Consider the following 18,878-nt stretch of genomic DNA (forward strand, 5'->3'; position numbering starts at 1 on the left):
TTAACCCCTGCTCTATTTGGAAAGGGCATCCTGGGATTTTTAACAATCACAGAAAATCAGGAAAGACGGCGCTCACTGAGCAGTCCTCGTCACTATACTGGGGCATCAGGACCCACACAGATCCTTGCTGGCCTCACTAACACCACTTCCAGCAGCAAATTACCTTTCCCATGTGGTCTCCCATCCAGGTATTGACTGGACAGAGCCTGACTTAGCTAGCTCCCAGCATTATAAAATTACACGCCTGCTGGGATGTCATTCGAATCCCTTGTAGCTCAATGAACTACTAATTTGCTACTTATTAGTAAGTTATTAGTTGGGTTTAGGTATTGGGTAGGATTAAGAGTGTTAATTAAGATAATTCTTTATAAGTATTAATAAACAGGCAATTATAAGAAGCAGGCAATAAATTAGAAGTTAATAGTGGGAACTGATACTTAAACTTCAAATATTGGCAATTTTGGAAAAAGGGAATTTTTCAGAAACACGAAAACTTTTCTCCCTCATCGTGTCCATGTCTTTCAAATCAAATCATCTGCTCCTACAACCACATGAATAATTCATTAAAACAAATTCTGTTGTTTGCCAAACAGCATGGAAACTCTTCATTTGGTGCTGCTGTAAGAAAATACTAAAAAGAACCGTATATTAGCACTTAATTGGCATGTTCATCACACGGCATTCAAAATAATACTCGACTGAGTCTCGGCTTTATTGTTAGAAGTGAAAGTCAGCGTCAGTCACCATGAGTCACTACAAAGCATCTCTCTCTCTCTGCGAAATAGCAGCAAATGAATATTTTTTTCCAGCCACAGAATAAAGGAAATGTCATCCTTGTGTTTGCTTTCGTACGACTAACCGTAGAGTGATTCTCATAGACATGCCTGATGCCAGACGTTCGGATGTATCTGGTCCGCTTGTTGGCTGTGCTGACGGATGTGAACTCCACGCCGAGCGCTCTTCATCTGCTGCTGATGGATTGAAACAGTCGATGTCCTCTGGCAATAGTAGAAAACTCTCACTGATGTTGTGGAAGAATGGATGAGCCGAGTGTCAGGAGGAGCATGAAAGTCGCATGCACCCAAGGGCATGTCAGGACATAACCAAAGTCCATTCATTATAGTGACAGAGCTAAAGAGGAGAGAAATAAAGAGGTGAAATACAGTCTCTAATCTAGTCTGCTTCCTTTCCCCTGACCTTCACCTTTTAACATCTCTAACAGCAGCCAAATATAGATGCGCTCATTTACGCTAGGCAGAAATACACCTCTTACATATTATATACGCAACCTAATTAGCTTATGTTGCATGTATGCCTCTTACAGATCTCTCTTTTAAATGAATGCTTTCTGTAGGATGCTATACAATTTGTGTACAGTATATGCACAATAGATTAGTCAGTACCAAAGCCAAAACTGCAACAATATAACTTAAGATCATGGTGCAAAATTAAGTCAGCATTATGGCCTGCTAGCAAAGTGCTATCCAGGTAAATTTCTCTCCTCTGACCACTAAAGTTGTTCTAGCAACAGCAGTACAGACCATGGTCTTTAGCCTCCTTGTTAGAGGACTGCCATACAAAGAATTGCTGGTTCGATCCCAGCTCAGACTGGGTTGGGTGCAGTCGGACCGGTGAGTTACATGTGGGTGCTCATCCAGGATGGTAGTGAGGTTTACGGGGGGCATGTAACAGAGGCCAGCTAGCGAAGTACTTTGCAGGTAAACGTCACTCCTCTGACCTCTAAAAATGCTCTAGCGACATACTCTAGAGGCAATGGTCCTAAACCTCCTTGTTATAGCAACTGACTGCCATACAAAGAATCGATGGTTCGATACAGTTCAGACCTGTTGGGTGCAGTAGGACTGGTGGGTTACATGTAGGGGCTCAGAGACAGCCAATGGTCTTTAGCCTCCTTGTTAGAGTAACCGACTCACATGCAGAGTTGGACCTGTGGGTTACACGTGGGGGCTCGTCCAGGATGGAAGTGAGATTTAGGGGGGAGAGTCTAACGGAGGCCAGCTAGCAAAGTGCTATGCAGGTAACCCTCACTCCTCTTACCTTTAAAGGTGCTCTAGCAACAGACGCTAGAGGCAATGGTTTTTAACCCCCTTGTTAGAGCAACCAACTTTCATACAAATAATCGCTGGTTCGATCCAAGTTCAAACCTGGTTGGGTGCAGTAGGACTGGTGGGTTACATGTGGGGGTTCGTCCGGGATGAGAGTGAGGTTTAGGGGGTGAGTGCAATGAAGGCCAGCTAGTGAAGAGCTTTGCTGGTAACCCTCACTCCTCTGACCTCTAAAGGTGCTCTAGAGACAGACTTTAGATCCAACGGTCTTTAGCCTTCTTGTTAGAGCAACCGACCCCCATGCAAAGAACTGCCGGTTAGGGTACAGTTGGACCTGTGGGTTAGACGTGGGGGCTCGTCCAGGATGGGAGTGAGGTTTAAGGGGGTGAGTGTAATGGAGGCCAGCTAGCGAAGTGCTATGCAGGTAACCCTCACTCTTCACTGACCTGTAAAGATGCTCTAGCGACAGACGCTAGAGGCCATTGTCTTCAGCCTTCTTGTTAGAGCAACTGACTTTCAAATAAAAAAATTGTCAGTTCGATCCCAGCTCAGACCGGGTTGGTTGAAGTAGTACTGGTGGATTACATTTGGGAGCTCGTCCAGGATGGGAGTATGGTTTAGTGGGTGAGTGTAATAGAGGCAAGCTAATGAAATCCAATGCAGGTAAACCTCACTCCTCTGACCTCTAAAGGAGCTCTAGAGACAGACGCTAGAGCCAATGGTCTTAAGCCTCCTTGTTAGAGCAACCAACTGCCATACAAAGGATCCTGGCATACAGCAGATGCCTTTCCAGCCACAACCCATACACTCTTACATTCACACAAACTCATACACTATGGACAAAGTTCATCCAATTCACTTAGAGCGCATGTCTTTGGACTGGGGGAAACCAGAGGAAACCCACGCCAACACAAGAAGAACATGCAACCTCCACACAGACATGCCAACTGGCCCAATTCTGCGACAGTTCTAACCACTGAGCCACCATGCCGTCCTGTCAGACTAACATAGTCAGAGTAATTTAAAATGTGAAAACTTCCATGCTGTCAAATGGTGATGGATAGGGGCTTTTATTTTGAAGCTTTTAAAAGCATTTAAATCTGTCGTCAAACTGATCCATACAGCACCAGTTCAATGTGTTTTGTAACAAAAATATTTTTAATTTTCACATTTTTAACCCCAATATGGACGTCTGGGTTAGTTTGACAACAGATTTATGCACTTATGTAAGTTTCAAAATAAAAGCCTCCATCCAACACCATCATCCAGCAAGAGCCAGGATAGAATTTAAAACTACTCCGACTGTTTATCTGACAGAAAAAAAGACAGTACTGTGATGACAACAAGCCTCACGATCTGGCAACTAAGTAAAGATGCTTATGCAAATCACTTTCTGCTATTTGTTTTGCTTTTTTCATTTAACCAGAACAACAAAAACAAACAAAAGGCGCAATCACAAAAAGACAAAGCACTTCATTTTGCACGCTCTTTCACTTCTATTAGGGACCTACTGTTTATGTGTGAGCTGGTGCAGTGTTTTCAAGGCAACAGTGAGGTTCTGTGAATGTTCATCCATGTCACACGCTGTATGTGTGAGATTACCTGTGTGTGTGTCATTTCTCCCCAGAGGCTGAAACGGTTGGCAGGGTTGAGGAGGTGTCAGAGATTTACTCCCATGGAAGTCATTGCCGTGTGTTTGTTTTCTGATTACCATGGCAGCAGATGTTCTGATTGCTAGCACTGCCTAATTAGCAGGGGTAAGAAAAGAAGACTCTCAATAATACTGCCAAAACATGTGGCTTTATTCCATAGAAAAAGAGGAAGAGTTGTGTTTGTGTGTCTATATTCTGTTATATGTACACACATACTTTGCAATCTCTATTGGAAATAACTGACAAATACACAAATAATTATATTAGACTTTTATATTAGCTAGACTTTTATAATTATATTAGACTTTTTTTAGTTAATCTCAGAATTATTAGCTCTACAAAATATTTTTTTCAACACATTTCTAAACATGATAGTTTTAATAACGGATTTATTTTAACTTTGCCTTGATGACAGTACACAATATTTTACTAGATTTTTTTCAAGATACTACTATTCAGCTTAAAATGACATTTAAAGGCTTAACGAGGTTCATTTCGCAAATCAGTGTAATTAGCGGAGTCATTGTATAACGATGGTTTGTTCTGTAGACAATTGGAGGGGGAAATTGCATAAGGGGGCTAATAATATTGATCTTAAAATTGTTTTAAAAAAACAGCTTTTATTCTAGCCCAAGGAAAACAAATAAGACTTTCTCCAGAAGAAAAAAATATTATAGAAATTACTGTGCAAATGTTCTGACTCTGTTAAACATAATTTGTGAAATATTTGAAAATGAAACAAAAATCCACAGTATTTCTTTTAGCTATATTAAATTAGGGCTTTTCTCATTTAACACAAGGCTGTATTTATAGGGATGCCACAGTTCTCAATATAATATTGAACCATACGGTACGACCTCCACGGTTCAATACGCGCTTGTGAATTGCGGTTTTCTCGGTTTTGCGTTTAAATAATTTATGTGGGTTTAATATCTTACCGCATTGACTGTGTGTGCCTCTAAATCCATGAGCTGAAATAAGGAAACTCCACCCCGTGAGTAAATATCCAATCACTGTGCTCTAAAGTTAGGGGGCGCTTGACCATTATTCCACACTTTAAGTTTAAGTCCACACGTTAAAGATTTGCAGCCATTTTCGGTAATGGGAGATGTGGGCTTTTGTCATTTTATAAAAGCACTTGATTCGCGTTACAGACTACAGTCTCGCATTTTTTCAGCACCGAGATAATTAAGATGGTTTATTTATGTTTACTTAAGTACAAATATGTTTATTTGAAATGGCCAATTTATCTTTATTAACTTCACATGTGTGTTTATTTTCAAAGTGTAGGATTTTATGTGTTCCCCAGTGTGTACATGGGCTACCAGCAGCTGTGAGATTTCAGTGTTAATTTTTTTTATACAATACACTAGGAACTACTGTACTTTTCTTGGCTTTTAAGTAAAACAAAATGAGTATTGCCTATAGAATAAAAAAAAAAAAAAACATGTGTCAAGCCATGAGAACCGAACCGAACCCGAAAACCGTGTTAAAAAACCTAGGTGTGTATTGAACCGTGGGCTTACTGTATTGTTGCATCCCTAGTATTTACACTTCTTTTTAGGTGATCATTTATCAACATAATTGAATATGCAATTAATTCGATTACTCGCCACATCATGCTTGACAGCCCTCATATACATATTGTAACAGCTCTAATATACATAAATAAATAGCTTTAATCGGAACATGTCATACTTGCTTAAGGGAAACAGTCTTTGACCATATAATTACATAAAAAGACAATAATCTGAGACAAAGAGAGCCTGACTAAAAACAGACTAGATGATAACAACATACCAACACAAAAAAAACCTCCCTTAATTAACAGTTTCATTTGTATATCTTATTCATTCATTCAGTCATTTTCCTTCGGCTTAGTCCTTTTATTCATCAGGGGTCACTACAGCAGAATGAAACACAACATATGCCCTTCCAGCTACAACCCAGTACTGGGAAACACCCATACACACTCATCAACACACATAAACTACAGCCAATTTAGTTTATTCAATTCACCTATAGCGCATGTCTTTGGATTTGTGTCGAACCAGTGACATTCTTGCAGTGAGGTGAGAGTGCGAACCACTAAGCCACCGTACCGCCCCCTATTTCTTGTTTATTTACATTTTTAAATCACCTGATCTCCACTTCGACATCTTCTGATGTTGAAAATAAAAACAAATTGACTTTTAATGACATTTTTAATAACTAAAATGTGTTTTTGTACATTTATGTTACATAAAAGTGACTCATATGTGAGCCACTTTTGACTAAAGTGTCTGCTAAGTGACTAAATGTATAATGTTATTATAAATATATATATTCTGAGTTAGTAAATCATGAGCAACCAGTAATATTTCAGTTATTTTACATCTTTATTTCGATTACTACTTTCTCAAACTGCAAGTTACATTTCATTCTTAGGAAAAAATGCATAAAAAACGAACATCAATCTAAACAGGTGCTCAACCAAACAACAAAAGGTACAAAATTCATACATAAAGGCGGCAACACCAAAGCTCAAATCTAAAAATAAAAAAATGATACATTTATTAACTTAAAAAAGCCATCACAAAGCATGTGACGTTTCGAGCACACCGACTCTTCATCAGACAATACTGATCACAGCATGTTACTCTTTATCCTCCTCTGGATCATCACATAATCTCACACAACAAAAGAAAAATAAACAAATAAATTGAACAGAAAGTCACTGGTTCGAGCCTTGGCTTGGTCAGTTGGCGTTTCTGTGTGGAGTTTGCATGTTCTCCCTGCATTTGCATGGGTTTCCTCTGGGTGCTCCGGTTTCCCCCACAGTCCAAAGACATGCAGTTCAGGTGAATTGAGTTGGCAAAATTTTCCATGAGTGTGTATGAATGTTTCCCAGAGATGGGTTGCAGCTGGAAGGGCATCCGCTGCGTAAAACATATGCTGGATTAGTTGGCGGTTCATTCCACTGTGGCGACCCCAGATTATTAAAGGAACTAAGCTGAAAAGTAAATGAATGAATGAATTAACTGAACCCAAAGCGACGTGGTGGCGTACTGGGTAGAACAATCGCCTCACAGCAAGAAGGCGGCTGGTTCGAGCCTCGGCTGAGTCAGGTGGCATTTCTGTGTGTTCACGTGACTTTCCTCCGGGTGCTCCGGTTTCCCCCACAGTCCAAAGACATGTGTGAATTGGGTAAACTAAATTGTCTGTATAGTGTATGTGTGTGATTGAGTGTGTATGAGTGTTTCCTAGTGATGGATTGCAGCTGGAATGGCATCCGCTGCATAAAACATATTCTGGATAAGATGGTGGTTCATTCCACTGTGGCGACCCATGATGAATAAAGGGACTAAGCCGAAAAGAAAATGAATGAATGAACTGAACACAACCTACAAATCCTATACTCTGAAGAATCTTACTACGTGTGTGTTGTTTTAAGAAAGCAACGATTGATTTGTGTTGTGTCTTATTTTCATTTGTTTATATTCATTAATTATTCGTTTAATTATTATATTTGATCATATGATCATTGGTCATTTATATAATTTTATTAATCATTAGTTAATTATTATATTATTATTGATTGTTATTTGTCATTTTATTAAGTTTTAAATTTCATTATTACCATTTTCCTATAATTGTTGCTTTATTATTATTACATTTTTCTACGTTGTTATAAACATCTAACTGTGTGAGTTCAAGCGGCACTTGTTTTCATGAGTAAGAGATAGAGAATGTCTTCATTTCAAGGTCTGTTTTGTCTCTGGACAATGTTGCGAAGCAGTGATTTTTCATTTCCATCATAGGCAACTAAGATCATTCAATAAACTCCGCTCTTACTTTATCATCATGTCTCCTGCTTCTGCTCCTCTCTAGCTTTCTCAGTCAACTCCTATAATGATAAGAGATTGTTAATTCAGGTGAATACTGGTTAACAAGTTTGGGTGTTGGGCGGACCGGTGGCTTGTTGTTTGGATACCGAGAGAAACAGGCAGGATCTGGCATTGTTATTACTGGCTTATTATCTGACGTGGAGAGTGTGATCTGACAACACTAAACCTTAAATAAAGAAAACAAAATAACAGAATATTGCCAAAAACTTTTACCCAACCACATCTAATTAAACATTGAAGAAATGGATGAATATTCAATTCTTAATTGAATCCTCTTGGAGACCAAAGTGAAAAGTTAATACATTTATATTTTTGGAGCTTTGGTGTTGCCCCCTTTATGTATAATTTATCATTTTAACTCCAAAAATGAATGTGGAGATGCAGTTTAAAATCCTAAGTAAATGGGAAAATACTCACGATTCACTAAATAGGGGAAACTGCTAATTAACATACACTCACCAGCCACTTTATTAGGTACACCTGCCCAACTGCTCGTTAATGCAAATTTCTAATCAATTAATCACATGGCAGCAACTCAATGCATTTAGGCATGTAAACATGGTCAATAATCTGCTGCAATTCAAACCAAGCATCAGAATGGGGAAGAAAGATGATTTAAGTGACTTTTAACATGGCATGGTTGATAATGCCAGACAGGCTGGTCTGAGTATTCCAGAAACTGCTTATCTACTGCGATTTTCCCGCACAACCATCCCTAAAGGTTACAGAGAATGGTCAGCTTAGAGCAGGAAACTGAGACTATAATTTGCACAGGCTCACCAAAATTGGACAACGGAGATTGGAAAAATGTCTGGTCTTATGAGTCTCGATTTCTGCTGCGACATTAAGATGGTAGGGTCATCAACATGAAAGCATGGATTCATCCTGCCTTGTATCAATGTTTCAGGTTGATGGTGTTGGTGTAATGGTGTGGAGGATATTTTTTTGGCACATTTTGGGCCCATTAATACTAATTAAGCATCGTGTCAACGCCACAGCCTGCCTGATTATTGTTGCTGACGATGTCCATCCTTTTATGACCACAGTGTACCCTTCTTCTGATGGCTACTTCCAGCAAGATAATGCACCATGTCATAAAGCACGAATCATCTCAGACTGGTTTCTTGAACGTGACAATAAGTTCACTGTACTCAAATGGCCTCCACAGTCCCCAGATCTCAATCAAATAGAGCACCTTTGGGATGTGATGGAACGGGAGATTCGCATCATGGATGTGCAACTGCGTGATGCTGTTATGTCAATATGGTCCAAAATCTCTGAGGAATGTTTCCAGTATCTTGCTGAATCTATGCCATGAAGGATTAGGGCAGTTCTGAAGGCAAAAAGGGGTCAAACCCAGAATTAGTAAGGTGTACCTAATTAAGTGACCTGTGAGTATTTACAGTATAATTTAAAAAATAACTTAGTAGTAGTAGTACATCCTAAAAACTCAGATATCTACACATATCAGTTGCAATTGTCTTGTTATTAAACCCGTCTCTGACCACTGACAGGCATGAAAATATGTGTTATACTGTGCTGACCTTGACCAATGTGAACATGTAATGATCTCCAGCTTTTTTACATTCACTAGCGGCAGCTTCCAGATCAGTGACCCCAAACCTATCGATTTCAGCTTTCGCTCACCAGCAACCAACAAATTAGTGCCACAGACGCCTTACAATCTCCCAGCTAATATTTGCCTGGCTGTCTAGACAAACAGAGTGGATGTATACATTATCTGTATTTTATTTCCCACACGCTTGTGCTTGCTGTATTTTTTTCCGCTATACGCTTAATGTGAACGGTTTCACTCTTATTAATAATGCATAACTATTTGCAGACTCATACAGAGGGCATGACCAAAACTGCTCATGAATATTTAATTAGCTCGAGCTCTTCTTTTGACAAAGATGAATCGGCCCTGTGCTCCCCTGACGGCTGCCGCTGTGCAAATAACCTGTTTAATCTGTGACTGGCCAATCCTCGCTTGTGCAATCACCACAGACATCAGCAACACATCACAGCCGAGAAGCCATGCCATTATCACAAAGGGAGAATTGCTTAACATGAGCTCAGGAATGAGGACAGGACGCACATACACAAACATGATTACGGACTCTTGATTTGAGGGCCTTGTTTGTGCTTGAATGGGGATTTGAATTGGTTTGCATAAGGATTGAATGATTAACGCTATTTTTATGTGTCCTTATGTTGTCCTTGCCTGCATGTTGATATTTATTAGTCATTTTGACAGACAGTTGAATATCTGTTTTTTTAGATGAGTGTGTGTTCAGTTGGTTTCATAATATGATTGTAATAATTGTCAGTATAATGTATAGGATTATTCAAAATGCATAATTTGCTTAAAAAAATTACAATCTGCCAAAAAAAGATACTATAATATTATTTGTTTTCTTTTAAAAATGCAATGAATTCATGTGTATTTTGTAATACGTATGTATTATGTAGAGATTAAGAGTTTTAGATTTTTTTTAATGATTAATATTTAATTCAAATTACGTTTCGTTTCAGACATAAACACAACAATTCATACATATAAAACAACTAAAAAACTATAGTGGAATTTTATTCATTTACTTATGTTAAATAATGCACAGTATAATGTATAGTATAATTCAATATAGTATATTCATTTTCAGCATTTTCAGCCGCAACCCCTCACTGGGAAACATCCATACACACTCATTCACAAATACACTACGGGCAATTTAGCTTACCCAATTCACCTTTACCATATGTTTTTAGACTTGTGGGGGAAACTGGAGCACCCGGAGGAAACCCAAGCGAACACAGGTAGAACATGCAAACTCCACACAGAAATGTCAACTGACCCAGCCGAGGCTCGAACCAGCAACCTTCTTGCTTTGAGGTGATTATGCTACTACCCACTCCACCACTGTGCTTTCCAATATATATATATATATATATATATATATATATATATATATATATATATATATATATATATATATATATATATATATATATATATACATATATATATATATATATATATATATATATATATATATATATATATATATATATGAAATGATATATATATATAAATGATTTACAGAAAAAAATAATACTTTATCAATTATGGTATTATTTGTTGGTGGACTGTTAAGTTGTTGTTGTTTTTTAGAAATGCAGTACATTTTATATGTATTTTGAAATGTATATTTATTATGTAGAGATAAAAAGAATAGAAAACTTTACTGTCCACACCTGCGGAAAGTCATTTTTGGCCTCCCAAACATCACAAATACAATAACACAAACACAGAGCACAAACACAAAGCTTCCTACACCTTATTCTCCGCCGATGAACGGGCGCTGCCATTTGAATCTTTTTGGCTCGAGACTTCCGGTCTCATTCACTTCCATTCATTTTTTTAAGTTAAAAACTGCTTGTTACGCTGCTTGATGTTGCAATTTGATATTTTTTATTATATTATTCTACTTGGTCTGTATAGTCATGCAAACATTTGTTTGTAGACCAAGCAGTTTGACCATTTTCTGTCGTTTATTATTCCTTGTCATTTCTCCCATAGGCGACTGAATCGGAAGTTCTAAGACAATCGCGATAACAGGCGCACTTCCGCATTTTAGAATAAGGTCAATATACAGTTCCACAAGCTGCTTCTGGGGGTCCATTATAATCTTACTAGCCGTGTTAGCGATCTTGAGTGTGATTAAATCTCAGCTTTTTCTGTTTGTCCAGCAACATCGCATCAGTATTAATCCAACTTTGAATGGTATTGCCTTTTACACTGTTGAGCCTATTGGTAATGACTCTAAAATATGATAACCAGGTAAAAGTTGGAGGAGTGGATGAGACCATGGTCAAATTGGCTAATTCCAGCACGTTGTATATTTCTGAATCATTATTGTGCATCGCCCCAGTCAAATAAACCTAAAAAATTCAATCAAAATGAATGAGATGAAGGGGAGAGGGCGGGATTGGGAAGCTGTTGGTGTAGGAGAGCTGCCATCTTAACAGCTTTTTGATGACGACAGTGGAGGCTGAATATGAAGAGAGTCTCTGTGCTACTCACCAGCTTGTGTCAAAGTGCTCCGTTATTAAAGATAAGATTGAGTGCAAGGGACACATCAAGGCTAACAGCATCAGTCTCCTCAAATCTGGAAAGAAAAAGCAATTTTAGTACTGTTTGAAGGATTTATCCATGTCCTTGTGAAAAGATTTTTTCATAACTGTATAAATATGCTTTTATTGCTTTCACAGTGCTGAAGACTGTTCTGTTGAACACCGCAAGAACACACGGAAATAGAGAATGTTTGCTGAGAAAGTCTAGAGTTTACAATGAATGTGCTTTAAAAACAGAACCTTCTGCATTCATGAATCCCTTCTTTCCACAAAATGCTGGAAAATGAATTTTACAGTGCATCCGGAAAATATTCATAGCGCCTCACTTTTTCCACATGTTTTTATGTTGCAGCGTTATTCCAAAATGGATGAAATTTATTGATTTCCTCAAACTTCTACACACAATACCCCATAATGACAATGTGAAAAAGTTTTTTGAAATTGTTGCAAATTTATTAAAAAAAAAAAAAAAAAAACTGAAAAGTCACATGTACATACGTATTCACAGCCTTTGCTTAATACTTTGTTGATGCACCTTTGGCAGCAATTACAGTGTCTTAAGTCTTTTTGAATATGATGCCACAAGCTTGCCATACCTGTCTTTGGTAATTTTCGCCCATTTCTCTTTGCAGTACCTCTTAAGCTCTATCAGGTTGGATGTGAAGCGACGGTATACAGCCATTTTCAGATCTCTCCAGAGGTGTTCAATAGGATTTAGGTCTGGGCTCTGGTTGGGCCACTCAAGGACATTCACCGAGTTGTTGTGAAGCCACTTCATTGATATTTTGGCTGTGTGCTTTGGGTCATTGTCCTGCTGGAAGATGAACCGTCGTCCCAGGTCAAGAGCACTCTGACGCAGGTTTTCATTCAGGATGTCTCTGTAGGGGGGCACCATCTCAGTTGCTTTAAACAGTAATAATTATTTAGTAATAATAACAAAAACAGTGTATATAAAGATTTAGTCATATTATGTTAATAAGTACATTTAAAAAAAAGCATTTGATGGTGAACGCAAAAACGTGATGTATTTTGTTTTCCGTCCCCATGTCCACTTACGTTTGCAACTGCTAGCAGCATAAGATTATTATAGATGCAAGTTGCACTATGCCAAAGAAAAGACAACAGCAGTCTGGAGCCCAAAGTACCTAATGAATCCTGTGCATCACTTTCAGGTAACTTATGTTCATGAATCTGAAAAACATTTTTGGTTGTTCATGTCAATTAGTGAGGCTAACGTTTAACTTCTCCACAACTATGTTTGCGCAGCTACATGCACTGCACATTTATTTCCCTGTATGTATTATTATAATTCAGCGCACTTTGTTTATTGTTTTGTCTATTTTTATACATTTCTTGTTATGTAATGTAATGTGTATTTACATACAGTTGAAGTCAGAGTTATTCGCCCCCCTTTGATTTTATTTTATTCTTTTTTAAATATTTCCCAAAATGATGTTTAACAGAGCAAGGACATTTTCACAGTTTGTCTGATAATACTTTTTCTTCTGGAGACAGTCTTGTTTATTTTATTTTGGCTAGAATAAAAGCAGATTTAATTTTTTTGGAAAACATGTCAAGGTCAAAATTATTAGCCCCTTTAAACTTGTTTTTTTTTTTCGATAGTCTATAGAACAAACCATCATTATCCAATAACACCTAATTACCTGCTTAGTTAACCTAATTAACCTAGTTAAGCCTTTAAATGCCACTTTAAGCTGTAAAGAAGCCTCTTAAAAAACATCTAGTAAAATATTATTTACTGTCATCATGGCAAAGATAAAATAAATTAGTTATTAGAAATGAGTTATTAAAACTATTATGTTTAGAAATGTGTTGAAAAATCTCTCTGTTAAACAGAAATAGGGGGGAAAAATAAACAGGGTGGGCTAATAATTCAGGGAGGCTAATAATTTATTTATATATATATATATATATATATATATATATATATATATATATATATATATATATACACATACAGTGTATGTATGTATGTGTATGTGTGTGTGTGTGTGTGTGTGTGTGTGTGTGTGTGTGTGTGTGTGTGTGTGTGTGTGTGTGTGTGTGTGTGTGTGTGTGTGTGTGTGTGTGTGTGTGTGTGTGTGTGTGTGTGTGTATATTACACCACCTCCAGTGTGTAGCATCCACTTGGCAGCCACACTACAACAGCGCCAGTGCCCTCACCACACACCAGCTATAGGTGGAGTAGAGAGAAAGTGATAGAGTCAATTCAGTGGATGTGGATGATTGGGAGGCTATGATGGTTGAGGGTCGAGAGGGAATTTGGAAAGGATACCAGGGTTACACCCCTACTTTTTACGAGAAGTGTTGTGGGATTTTTAACGACCACAGAGAGTCAGGACCTCGGTTAAACGTCTCATTCGTAAGACGGCGCTCACTGACAATATAGAGTCCTCATCACTATAATGGGGCATTAGGACCCACTCAGACCGCAGGTTGAGAGCCTCCTGCTGGCCTCACTAACACCACTTACAACAGCAACCTAGTTTTCCCATGTGGTCTCCCATCCAGGTACAGGCCAGGCTTCAGTGTAACCAGTCTTGGGCTGCAGGGTGATATGGCTGTGGCATTTCCCTCTTGCAGATGTTCTCTCTGAGAGCTGCCAAGTTAATTTCGCTGTATCTCTTTAGTCTTTATTTCGGTGTATTGGTGTTTTTAATTGGCCAGTTTTTCATTTTCTGTACATTACTATATGAAATAACAAAAACTGACTGATATTCTGTGATTTCTGAAAAAGTGAATAATATAAAATGGGTGAAATAACTAAGCCACAGGCCATAAAACATTTTATTGGATGGATTCTTTAATGTTTTTTTATGTTAACAAAAAGTTTTTGTTCAAAAGTACAATCATTTACTCCTAATAACCACAAACATCTTTAATTTATACTGACAGTAAGGCTCAGATTTTGTCACCATAAAATATAGTGTAAGTTAAATCCACATTTTGGTTGTAATTTGTAAACATTATGAAGGGTGCTTCACTAGCTCATTGTCTTAATGGTAGGTCATGAGTTTTTTTCTTTAAATTACTCATTTCTACTGCATTGTACATGGAGGTTCAATGCTGAAATGTCACAAAAGGTAAAGTAGCATGATCCAGCACTGCTCCAGAGGCTCCAGCAGCTGCAGGTACAAACACAAGATGCAGCACTGAGGACTGTCTGTCTCTAGAGGTGCAGAGAGGGTTTTATTTCTTACCTTTTGTAAATGCTAAAATTAGGAATGCTCATGCAGACTATACATGTTCGTGTTTTTAATGTAAATTTTCGAATGTTTAAGTATAAATTTGAGTGTGTATACAAGTTTAAAGACATGTGTTTGTGTTTTTGTTGCTGTGTGGGGACACCACAGTTTAAAAAAATGATTAGAGATCTTTAGGTAACCAAAATGGTTCTTTCATGTCGTCACCTTTTGGCTTTACATGATACCCCTATTTTACAAGTGCATCTTTGATTTGCTGACAGAATCAGCGCTAGACTCAGAAAATGACGAAAGAGCGCGGTACAAACGTCTACTTGTGAAGACGAGGTTTAATTCAGCAGATGCAGGTCAATCTCTTCGTGTTTTCCTCTTGCGCGCTCTTGGAAGCGCGTGCACAGCTTCAGCACCTTGGAGAGCTCCGCGGCTTCCCAGGAACGTGCAGCCAATCAACGCTCCACTCAGGCAAAGCCCGAGAAAATTATTCATGCGTTAAATAGCAATCATTCCAGTGTGTTAAAACTGGAAAGTGTTATTTACGTTAAGCTCTTTTTGCAAGAATGACAAACGTGAGCCGTTTAAACAAATTCGAAACGACATCATAATATTTCTTATAAACTTTCACACTATGTTAAAATAGATAGCACAAGTGACATTCTTGATGTGTGGAAATAAGTTCCTCGATCAGCCTATCATTGCAAGTCATCATGGAATGGGTCTTAATGCTTGCAGTCTTAATATATAAATCGTCACATGACGTTGGCGTAATGAGGTAACCATAGCAACAGTTTGCTTTCCCTTCAGTATCGACAAAGGGACTTATTTTGCAATGTAATTATCAAGACTTGCAAGTTTGCAACTGCGACAGGTGTAAAAATCCGATATTGGTTGCATGGAAATAACCTGTAGATAAAGAGCAGATGCTGTTTTCAAAGGTCTTCGTCTACTTCACACACTGTATGTGAGAGTGCGCCTTTGCTATTGTTGCAGAGCTCGAGACGTGTTTTGTACTTTGTGAATGATTCGCGTCGTGCGCGCGAGGCAAAACACAGGCGCGCTCACCAAGGATCGATGCTCCTGTCTAGTTGCGCTCCGATTGGGCGAGTGCTGGAAATGTGTCAGGCATATGCTCGCCGTGGGCGGGAGTAGACATGTGTTTATAAAGCTCGGTGGGGCGGCGACAGTGTGTTAAGAAGCGAAAAGAGAACGCACGACAGAGAAGCCCGTCAGTTCACCCGATGTTAGGTAGGGGAGGCGGGTCGCCCTCTGCCGCTCCGTCTCCTCACCTGTATGGATGACCACTACAACCTCATCGACTCACCCTCAGCCAGCCACCGGGGGAACAACGCCGACAACCACGGGTACGCGGAGACCGAGAAGGACATCATGACGGTGGTCGCCTGCGATAACATGCTGGAGGAAACGGCGGCGCTGCCCAGTCACCTGTCGCTGGATCGCTACGAGCCCGACCACGAGTGCTGCGAGCGGGTGGTCATCAACATCTCCGGGCTGCGCTTCGAGACCCAGCTCAAAACTTTCAACCAGTTCCCGGACACGTTGCTCGGGGACCCGAAGAAAAGGATGCGCTACTTTGACCCGCTGAGAAACGAGTATTTCTTTGACAGGAACCGACCGAGCTTCGATGCCATTCTCTACTACTATCAGTCCGGGGGGCGTATTCGCAGACCCGTGAACGTGCCCATTGACATCTTCTCGGAGGAAATCCGCTTCTACCAACTTGGAGAGGAAGCCATGGAGAAATTTCGCGAGGACGAGGGCTTCATCAAGGAAGAGGAGCGACCTCTGCCAGACCACGAATTTCAGAGACAGGTTTGGCTTTTGTTTGAGTACCCCGAGAGCTCCGGTCCTGCGAGGGGCATCGCGATCGTGTCCGTTCTGGTCATTTTGATTTCCATTGTGATTTTCTGTTTGGAGACGCTGCCCGAGTTTAGGGACGACAAGGACCCGACTACTGTGTCTCCTATCGCAAACGTCACTGGCCCGTTCGTGTCCAGCACTTTCACAGACCCTTTCTTTGTAATCGAGACCCTTTGCATCATCTGGTTCTCTTTTGAACTGCTCGTGCGCTTCTTCGCGTGCCCCAGCAAGGCTACTTTTTCCAAAAACATCATGAATATCATTGACATTGTGGCTATTATTCCCTATTTCATCACTCTGGGGACGGAGCTGGCTGAAAGACAAGGCAACGGTCAACAAGCCATGTCGCTGGCCATCCTCCGAGTGATCCGTCTGGTGAGGGTCTTTCGCATCTTCAAGCTCTCACGTCACTCTAAAGGCCTGCAGATCCTTGGCCAGACTCTGAAAGCCAGCATGAGGGAACTGGGACTCCTCATCTTCTTCCTCTTCATTGGGGTCATCTTGTTTTCCAGCGCCGTCTACTTTGCTGAGGCGGATGACCCTACATCCAGCTTCAGCAGCATCCCTGATGCTTTTTGGTGGGCTGTGGTAACCATGACTACAGTGGGCTATGGAGACATGCATCCAGTGACCATCGGAGGGAAGATTGTTGGCTCTTTGTGCGCCATCGCCGGTGTATTGACCATTGCGCTGCCCGTACCTGTCATTGTGTCCAATTTCAATTACTTTTACCACCGGGAGACCGATGGGGAAGAGCACGCACAATACCTGCACGTTGGCAGCTGTCAGCATCTCAACTCCACAGAAGATCTGAAACGGACACAAAGCACGTCCTCCCTCAGCAAATCGGAATATATGGTCATTGAGGAAGGAATAAATAGTGCTTTCAAACAGCCAAACTACTCCAACCAGAACAATCAAAACTGCGTGAATATTAAAAAGATTTTCACAGACGTGTAAATCGTGTACAGTGCCAGACAGTCGTACAATAATCACTACGATGATGGCACCTCTGCAAACGCAAGGTGCTGCGTTATTAGGGTACAGCGGGGCTAAAAGTCCTCCACAGCGGAGGACAGTGTGATTTTATTGTTCCGGTCGCAAAATACGATATTTTTATGGAACATAGAAAGAGAAATATAATTTGTATAAAAGTAAATGTTAAAAGTAGCTTGGTTTAAATGAAAAAAACAACATAAACAAGGCAGCTAGAGGGAAGAATTTGTCATCGTATATGCAAATACTTTTAATATAGCAAGATATTTTAGAGTAACATTTAAGTGTTTACACTACAGTTGAAAAGTTTGGGACTGCTTTGATTATTCAAGTTATTTTTAGAGAAGTCTTTTCTGATCTCAAATACACTAAATCAGTGATATTGTAAAACTATAATTCTGCTGATTTGAATAGCAGTGCTGCTTCATGTTTTTGAGTAGCTGTTATACATTGTCAATCAAAAGTAGCATTCGTTTTTTTTTATTCACTAAGGACATGATCAAACATTTATATATACAGTTGAAGTCTGGATTATTAAACCCCTGTTTATTTTTACCCCATTTTCTGTTTCTGATGAGAATATTTTTTTTCAACACATTTCTAAACATAATAGTTTTAATAACTCATTTTTAATAACTGATTTATTTTATCTTTGCCATGATGACAGTACATAATATTAGATATTTTTCAAGACACTTCTATAAAGCTTAAAGTGACATTTAAAGGCCTAACTAGGTTAATTAGATTAACTAGGCAGGTTAGGGTAATTAGGCAAGTAGACAATCTAAAAAATATATAGCTTGAAGAGGCTAATCATTTTTACCTTAAAATGAGGTTTAAAAATAATTTAAAACTGCTTTTATTCTGACCGAAATAAAATAAATAAGACTTTCTCCAGAAGAAAAAACATTATCAGACATACTGTGGAAATTTCCTTGCTGTGTTAAACATCATTTGGGAAATTTAAAAAAAAAGAAAAAATATTCAAAGGGGGGCTAGTAATTCTGACTTCAACTGTATATACATACTAGGGCTGCACAATAT

General features: G+C 39.1%; 1 protein-coding gene and 2 long non-coding RNA genes across 3 annotated transcripts in view; 2 read left to right on the forward strand and 1 right to left on the reverse strand.

Annotated features, from left to right (window-relative positions):
• LOC141386359 (uncharacterized) overlaps window positions 1–13,194 on the forward strand; it is a 40,988-nt gene extending 27,794 nt beyond the window's left edge. Inside the window, exons 2-4 of the long non-coding RNA XR_012408213.1 lie at window positions 3,694–3,823; window positions 10,375–10,498; window positions 12,372–13,194. This is a non-coding gene — a long non-coding RNA (uncharacterized lncRNA). The remainder of the gene's footprint in view (window positions 1–3,693; window positions 3,824–10,374; window positions 10,499–12,371) is intronic.
• LOC141386360 (uncharacterized) lies at window positions 463–12,617 on the reverse strand. The gene is made up of 4 exons (XR_012408214.1): window positions 12,336–12,617; window positions 11,690–11,774; window positions 3,669–3,810; window positions 463–1,131 (listed from the first exon to the last, which is right to left on the reverse strand). It is a non-coding gene; the product is annotated as an uncharacterized lncRNA (long non-coding RNA).
• A 2,953-nt stretch (window positions 13,195–16,147) lies between the features above and the next one.
• kcna3a (potassium voltage-gated channel, shaker-related subfamily, member 3a) lies at window positions 16,148–18,394 on the forward strand. The gene has a single exon (XM_021477284.2). It carries the CDS (start codon window positions 16,251–16,253, stop codon window positions 17,796–17,798), a length of 1,548 nt encoding a protein of 515 aa, XP_021332959.1. The 5' UTR covers window positions 16,148–16,250; the 3' UTR covers window positions 17,799–18,394.
• The last annotated feature ends 484 nt before the right edge of the window (window positions 18,395–18,878 follow it).

Source organism: Danio rerio, chromosome 6 (genome assembly GCF_049306965.1).
Source record: "Danio rerio strain Tuebingen ecotype United States chromosome 6, GRCz12tu, whole genome shotgun sequence".
In the NCBI taxonomy this organism is placed as follows: Eukaryota; Metazoa; Chordata; class Actinopteri; order Cypriniformes; family Danionidae; genus Danio; species Danio rerio.